Source organism: Terrapene carolina, unplaced genomic scaffold (assembly GCF_002925995.2).
Source record: "Terrapene carolina triunguis isolate 2854851 unplaced genomic scaffold, T_m_triunguis-2.0 Scaffold926, whole genome shotgun sequence".
Taxonomy (NCBI): Eukaryota; Metazoa; Chordata; order Testudines; family Emydidae; genus Terrapene; species Terrapene triunguis.
The window spans coordinates 8,033,287-8,041,518 of NW_020665277.1; the positions used below are offsets into that span (position 1 = coordinate 8,033,287).

Genomic DNA, 8,232 nt, shown 5'->3' on the forward strand with positions numbered 1-8,232 from the left:
GCTGCCTCTGTTGCCGTTTCTCTCAATCCCCGGGGCCGCCTCTGGCTGGGACTCTGGGTCTCCCCTGCGCCTGGAGGGGGGCCAGGCCGGGGGGCTCTTCACAAACCCGGATCCGGAGCCTGGGGACCCACGTGCCTGCCCGGGGCGCTCAGCCCTGCAGCGTCCGAACAGCTTCGCAGCCACTGGCTTTTGCAGCAGGAAGTCGCTCCCTTCGCTGCCTCCTCCCCTTCCCCCCTGGCTTGCAGCTCTATGGTTTTAACCCGCTAGATCCGAGCGCCTTGAGGGACCCCACTATAAACAGCCCCTGCACCGCGCCCCAGAGGTGGCTGCATTTTTCAGCGCCGGCTGGTCAGTGTCGCTCCCTTCCACAGCCGGAGGGGCCGCCCGTCCCCCGTTGTCTACCGCCAGCCTCCATAACGCTGCGGGGAGAGAAAGGTCCCTTTCCGGGTGAGGGTCTTTGGGGGCGCTCCAGGGGTTACCTGGATTTGTGCCCCATGTTACTCCAGCGTGGCTCTGTGGCGCCCCCCAGTGGCTGATGAGGTCGCTGTTGCAGCCCATCACTTAGCTTGGGCCCGGGACTGGCCCAGGTTGCCAGTTTTGGTTGCATGTATTCCTGGATATTTCCTCACATGACATAATCTTCAATTAAAAATTAATCTTTACGTCCTGGAGACTCCAGGTCAATCCTGAAGGGTTGGCAACTCTACGCTGGATGCTCAGGCTGTTGGATCCTGAGGTCACAGTTTCGACTCCTGCACTGACCCAGCTTGGGACTTAGCTCCAGCGAGCGCTTCGGGCTAGGTGGGCCGGTGGAGGAGTTTCAGCTGCCCATTCCCATTGTGGGCTGTTCGTTACCTCCTGCACGCTATATTAGTAATTTGGGGGTTGGACTAGATGACCTCCTGAGGTCCCTTCCAACCCTGATATTCTATGATACAGGAGCGGCTCTCAACCTTTCCAGATGACTTAAAAACAACTTGCTTACAACATCAGACATAAAAATACAGAAGTGTCCCAGCCACACTAGTATTTATTTTTTTTTAATGGAGATATACCTATCTCATAGAACTGGAAGGGACCTTGAAAGGTCATTGAGTCTAGTCCCCTGCCTTCACAGCAGGACCAAGTACTGTCCCTGACAGATTATTTTTACCCCAGATCCTTAAATGGCCCCCTCAAAGACTGAACTCACCCTGGATTTAGCAGGCCAATGCTCAAACCTATCCCCCCCCCCCCCCCACCAAAAAAAAACCTACTGGAGAATGCAGGCATCGATCCTACTACCTCTCGCATGCTAAGCAAGCGCTCTACCATTTGAGCTAATTCCCCTTACTGAACAATTGTGGACTTCCTCATTTTTACCATATAATTCTAAAATAAATCAATTGGGATATAAATATTGTGCTTACATTTCAGTGTATAGAGCAGTATAAGCAAGTCATTGCCTGCATGAAATTTTAGTTTGTACTCACTTCCCTAATGCTCTTTTATGTTGTAAAACGAGGAAAATATCTAGATGAGTTGCTGTACCCCCTGGAAGACCTCTGCGTATCCCTGGTTGAGAATCACTGTCCTACAGCCCCCAGGGCAGCGGACTGGCTAGCCTGGGGGGTGGAGTACTGGGTCTTTCCCCTTCATATCGGAGGGGGATGCTGGAGACCTCTCCCTTGGCCTGTCCAGTCCTTGTCCTCCCTTTCAGAGCGCAGGCTGGTCAGGGCACATGAGCAAATTTGTACAGGGAAACCATTGCCTACCCATCCCTTCCCAGGCCAGGATGGGGCAGGGTGTGTTAAAAACTCAAGGGAGACAAAGGTTTGCGTGGAAAGAGACAGAAAGAGCGAAAGTCTCTGGATGAATCTCATGTGAGGATCGGACTGGAGGTGGGTCTGACAACACTGGCCTCTAGCACAGTGGTTCTCAACCCATTTACCACATGCAGCTCTCTAGGCGTCACGTGGGCCACATCCACACAGTCTTTATAAGACCCGTATGGCCCTGAGAATGTCACATGGGCCACAGCTGTGTGCTGATTGGGCTGCCGGTTGGGAACCATTGTTCTAGTGCAGTGATTTTCAAACTTTTTTTCTGGCAACCCAGTTGAAGAAAATTGTTGATGCCCACGCCCCAACGGAGCTGGGGATGAGGGGTGTGGTGTAGGAGGGGCTCAGGGCTGGACAGGGGGTTGGGGTGAAGGAGGGGGTCAGGGCTCTGGGCTGAGGGTGCAGGCTCTGGGGTGGAGCCAGGGATGAGGGGGTTGGGGTGCAGGAGGGGGCTCCAGGTTTGGGGCATGGGTTTACCTCTGGCAGCTCCCGGGCAGCGGCGGTGCTAAGGCAGGCTTCCTGCCTGTCCTGGCACCGCAGACCACACTGCGCCCCGGAACCGGCCAGCAGCAGGTGCAGCTCCTAGGTGGAGGCGTACAAGTGGCTCCATGCAGCTCTCGCCTGCAGGCACCCCCCCCCCCCAGCTCCCGTTGGCTCAGAACCCGCCAATGGGAGTAGAGCCAGTACTTGGGGGCACGGGCAGCATGCAGAGCCCCGTGGGCCTCCCCCGCTTAGGAGCCGGATTTGCTGCTGGCCGCTTCTGGGGCACAGCACGGTGTCAGAACAGATAGGGACTAGCCTGCCTTAGCCGGGCAGCACCACTGATGGGACTTTTAATGGCCCACTTGGTGGTGCTGACCAGAGCCGCCGCGACCCAGTGCCTGACATTCTGCGACCCACAATGTGAAAACCATTGCTCTAATGCCTGAGCTAAAGGTGGGCAAGTAGGTCGGGGACAGCAGCAGACTCCTGTATGGCCCAGCCCCTACAGGGGTCTAGTCTTGGGTACAGGGAGATCCAGGGTTAGGGACACTGTGTTTACATGGGAAAATGGGGCGCAGCACTTGGGCCAGTGGAGGATCTAGTGCAACCAGCTGGGGAAACCCAGACTCACCCCCAGCTGCAGGCAGACAGGTGGATTCTGCACCCCCCAGTTCCCAATGAGGGAACCTCCCTCCCTCTCTGTGACCCCCCTGGAAATCCTGCACCCCCAGGCTAGGCTGTTTTCAAGGAATGAGGTCGGGCAAGCACAGAACAGTGGGGGGGTGAGGGGGCAAACCCCGGGGGCAACACAAAGGACACAGAGTTGGGGCAATTTCTTTATTGCATCCGGACAATAGACCCTGATCACCCACTGAGAAAGCAGAGAGCCAAGACGGAGGCGAGACCCTAGGGAGCTTCTCCGGCTGCTTGGGAGCCAGGATGAGACGTCCCTGGCTGCCAGTGAGCTCCGTGTGTTGCGAAGAGAGGAGCCGGGTGCTGGAGGCGCCACTGGGGAGAAGGAAATGGACTCTCCCCTCCTGCCTGGAAGTGTCCGCCTGTCCAGCCATAAAGGCGATTAAGGAACCGGTCTCTGGGGGGCTAGGCAGGCATGGAAGGTCTCACTAACATTTGTGAAGAAAACCAAGGACATTTGAAGTGATCAGGGGGACAGGCCCCATGTCCCATTCTCCAACCTCTGAGCCAGCCAGTCCCTCCATCCTGTGGCTAGCTCAAAGCTGGTGCCCCCTAGAGAGGAAAGGTCCCATTCCTTGCCCCCTAAGGCAGCCCGTCCTCCAGCCTTGAGTCTCTAAGTGCCACCATAGTACAAATAATACCAATAAAAGAGAAACGGAGCCTGCAGCCTCTCCCCGGTATCTCTCAGGCGAGCGTCTCCCTGGCAAAGATCACTGTCGCTCTCCCACACACGGCCTCCCCCAGAGGCCTTGACATTTCTCTCAGGGACGGTGGCCCCCCTGAAGTCCTGTAATGCTCTCTCCTGGCAGGCTAAGGGGTCTCTCCATAGGAGCCTATGTTCCCGCCCCATGCCAACATCCCCCTCCTTTCTCAGCCCATAGGCACATCCCCAGTCCTCCACTGTGGCCCCGGGGCAGGCGAGCGGGCACCCAGCTGCAGCCGCAGCATTGCCCACATCTGGCCAGGTGAAGGGCCCTGCTCCGGGAGGAACCGCCGGTGCTGCACCAGCCTGGGCCCTGCAGTGTCACCAGCCCCCTCGCCGCGGCGGTGGGTGCGCTGATGCTTGACCAGGGTGGCTTTCTGGGTGAAGCGCTTCCCACACTGGGCGCAGGGGAAGGGGCGCTCGCCGGTGTGGGTGCGCCGGTGCTGCGCCAGGTTGGCGTTGACGCTGAAGCTCTTGCCGCAGTCGGGGCAGGTGAAGGGCTTCTCTCCGGTGTGGACGCGCTGGTGCAGCAGCAGGGTGGAGCTCTGGCGGAAGCTCTTGCCACACTCCCCGCAGGCGTAGGCCCGCGCCGTGTGCCGGGCCTGATGCCGCAGACACCGGGCCACGTCGCCGAAGGCCTTGCCGCACTCGGCACAGCGGAAGGGGCGCTCGCGGCCGTGGGTGTTCTGGTGGCGGAGCAGCTTGGAGCTCTCGCGGAAGCTCTTGCCGCACTCGGGGCAGCGGAAGGGGCGCTCGCCAGTGTGGGTGCGCTCGTGCTTTCGCAGGTTGGAGCTGTGGCTGAAGCGCTTGCCGCACTGGGGGCATCCGTGGGGCTTCTCCCCGGTGTGGGTGGTCTGGTGCTTCTTCAGGTTGGAGCTGTTGCTGAAGGTCTTGCCGCACACGGCGCAGGCGTTGGGGCGCCTGGCCTTGGGGGTCTTAGCTGGGGGGTCCCCCTGTGGCCGGCACGCCCCGCCCTGGTTCTCGCCCCTGCAGTCAGACCAATCGAGACTCCCCTCGAGCCCAGAGAAACTCATTTCATGCTCAGCAGATGAGTTCAGTCCATTACCCAGGGGGTCTCCCTGCTGCTGTCCCGCCCCACCAGCATCTCCCTGCTTGGCGCTCCGGGACGTCCCATGTGTCTTTGCTTCCACAGACCCCTCCTGCTGGGGATTCCCCTCCTCTGTGCTGGCACCTGCTGGGGGAGAGAGAGAGAAAGAATCCAGTTGGGGCTTGTTCCCTGTGCGGGGAAGAGAGGAGGCAGCAAAGGGGTTTGTTGCTGAGCAGAAAACCTGATGGGCAGGAAATGAATCCCCTCACACCCTTTCCCAGAGGGGAGAGGAGGGGCCGGGGCTGCCCCAACGGCCCAGCTGAGCCCTCAGAGAAAGGCTGGGGGAGGAGAGGGCTCCTGCCGGGGTGGGAGCCGGGAGTGATACCTGCCGTGAGGACAGGGCACCTGCTGGGGATGACACTGAGTGAGACGAGACAGACCTGGGGGGCTCCCGGCGGCTTTGCTGGGATCCCAGCTGTTCCCTTCACTCCTGGACAGTCTCTGAGCCAGTGTGACACACCGACCCCTTGGCAAAGGGTCCCCTGTTCTTTGCAAACAAATCTCACCTGAGACCCGTCAAACTCACTATACCAAAGGCATTGCCTGGCATAGTAATCGTCCATAAAAGGTAACATGTAAGGTATCTACAGAAAGCTTGTAACATATCATAATCATTGTGAGATGTACATGCAGGTAATATTTACAGAATAATATATTTCTACTGACATGACACTATAGGACTTTGAATAGAAATTAGTCACCGGGGACAAGTCTCCGGGATGACCCGTTCAGGGGAGAGGGTGTTGCCACTCTGCCCTGTCTAGCCAATTCAAGGCTCAATTGTTTAGCCTTGTGCAACACGGAGGTCTTGTCTACATGTCAAATGCTGCAGCGGCATAGCTGCGCTTCAGTGTAGACACTCCCTGCGCCGTGGGAGAGGTTCTCCAGATGGTAGCTGGATCAATGGAAGAATTCTTTTGTCAACCTATCGCTGGCTACACAGGGATTTAAGTCGTCTGAACTGTTGTTCAGGGGTGTGGATTTTTCACATCCCTCTCTGACATAGTTAAGCTGACCTAATTTTCTAGTGTAGACCAGGCCTAAGACCATCCATGGAAAACCCATCAGAAGCAACTGCAAACAATCAAAAGCACCTGAAGGTACACAAAGGAACATTACAATATGACAGGGGTTCACCCTGTCTATGAACAGAAACAGAAGACTGTTTCAGCATAACACAGAGGAGGGAGAGGTCCCCTGAATCCATTCACTGAGGAAACCCCTTGTGGAGCAGGCGTGTTTTCATGAACATTTGGCTCCTGGTTCTTGTGAAATAAGTCAGCTCTGCAACAGACTTAACAGGGGGAGAGGGGCACCCACAAGTGTGCACCCAGGGTCACCTTTTCTGATTTTGTTTTGTGTTGTATCCAGCTGTTTCTATCCCACTCTCTCATTTCTAGTTCAATCTTTACCCTTTCTTAAATAATCCTAGTTTTGTTTTATTAGAAGCACTCACAAGTACTGGGTGACTTTAGAGGAGCAGCAATATAAGGTAAAACTAGTAACGTAGGGTACCCTGCTCCTTTGGGGCAGAGGGTCTGGGATTTCTGTGAGTAGCCAGTGTCAGGGATTGGATATCGCAGGAGAACAATCCAAAGGGACTGGGGTGCACCTCTTGTTAACCTGCAAGGCAGTGACAGGGCTGGCATAGCCTGGAGTGGAGCACTTGAGTGGCTGACAGGAGTTAACACTCGGCAAGAATCCCTCAAACTGGAGGCAGGGGGTAGCAAAGCGACTCCCAGCCCTCCGTGCCCCAAGAACCGTCACAGCCAATGTCACGGTTTCCCATCAGGGGTGTCATGTCCAGCTGGGAAATGGAAATTCTGCTCTGGAGAAAGCAAAGGGGTAGGAATCGTGTGGCTGGCGCAAGATCGGCAGCACTCATGCTTCCCAGCGGGAGCTGTATTGTAGGGGCAACAATCTCTGTGCTGCAGGGTCTGTGGGCTCCAGGGGCTGATCCCCCAGAAAGAGCCCTGAGCCAAAGCCCCAGGTGCATTAGAGTCCCCCAACTCCTAATCCCAGAGGGGAAGCAGCTCCTCACCTGGCGAGATCAGAGTCTCTTCCTCCTCCTCCTTAATCTCCCTGCAGATCTTGCCATGTTCTGGGGCCAGCGCTGCCCGCTCTGCCACGGAGGAACACGCAGCCTCCTTCTCCCACGTCCCCGGCTCCTGGAACAACAAAGGCGCCCCCATTAGTGCTGGCAGCCACATACCCCTCACTCCCCATCAGCGAACAGAGCTAGCCAGACAAGGGAAATCCCTGCCTGCCGAAAATGTTGCGTTTTTTTGACGTTTTTACCCCCAATTGGGGTTAATTTTTTTTTTAAAGCAGCTTTTTTCTGGGGAGGGGTTTTTAACAGAAAAGTCTATTCAGGGACAACTGAGAGGAAGTTTTTCAGCTTCCCAACCGCCAGACAGACCACTTCACAGCCTCTGCCCACAGCTCCAGGGCTGGAGAAGACGACAGCCATGACTCTCTGCCTCCCTCTTCGCTCCAGGATTCTCTTCCTCTCTGGTCCCAGAGCGAGGTGTGTGGGGAGAGGGCGCTTTCACCCAGGCAGCCCTCCCAGAAAGTTGTCAATTTCATTGGCAGAAAGTGACTGTGATGAGAGACTTGTGGGCAGGGGGGTGAGGAGCCTACACTGAGATTTTTCCCAACAGAAAAGAATTTTCCCACAAAACTGAAATTTTTCCCCAGGGACAACTTTGGTTGGGCAAAATGGGCATTTTTCATCAGAAAAATCATCTCCACAAAATATTTTTCCCAGTAGCTCTACGAACAGAGGAAAGGTCCCGTGTCCCATTCCCAGACCCCCTTCAGCCAACCAGTCCCCCCTGCCTCATAGGTGGATTGGAGCTGGCGCCCCCCAGAGGGGAAAGGCCCTGTGTCCCACTCCCCAATGATTTCACATCCGTAAATTACCTCCTGCTGTGGCCATATTCCGGGCTCTTCCTTGGCTAACTGGAAACCCTCTGCCAGAGCCACGGCCTGCTCCCCGGTCTGGGGGTGACACCCCCCTACCCAGCTCTGGATCTCCTGGGGCAGAATGCTCAGGAACTGCTCCAGCACCAGCAGCTCCAGCATCTGCTCCTTGGAGCGCTGCTCCGGCCTCAGCCACGCCCGGAAGAGGAGGCAGAGGTGGTCGTACGCTTCCCGGGGCCCCTCAGCCTCCTGGTAGCGGAAACCCCTGAAGCGCAGACGATGCATCTCCATGTCGATGGGTCCGTGGGCATCCAGCTCCTCCACTTCCTCTTTGGGAACCAGGCCACATCCCGGTGGGGGCTGGAACTGGAGCCTGAGAGCGGCTGGGGGAGCCACCTGGGCAGTCATGGCCCGTCTCTGAGCCAGAGCACAGCTGTATCTCCCTGAGGATCACCTGGCATCAGCAATGGACCCCCTGCAGCACCATCTGTATGGGGGGGGGG

At 56.9% G+C, this 8,232-nt stretch overlaps 1 protein-coding gene across 1 annotated transcript in view; it reads right to left on the bottom strand.

The window, feature by feature from the left end:
- Window positions 1-8,221, bottom strand: part of LOC112112242 (zinc finger protein 436-like) — a 29,178-nt gene extending 20,957 nt beyond the window's left edge. Inside the window, exons 1-4 of the mRNA XM_029913793.1 lie at window positions 7,730-8,221; window positions 6,849-6,975; window positions 4,065-4,894; window positions 975-980 (exon numbers count right to left, since the gene is read on the bottom strand). Coding sequence (XP_029769653.1) covers window positions 975-980; window positions 4,065-4,894; window positions 6,849-6,975; window positions 7,730-8,137 — 1,371 coding nt within the window. The 5' untranslated portion in view covers window positions 8,138-8,221. The remainder of the gene's footprint in view (window positions 1-974; window positions 981-4,064; window positions 4,895-6,848; window positions 6,976-7,729) is intronic.
- Between the last annotated feature and the right edge of the window lie 11 nt (window positions 8,222-8,232).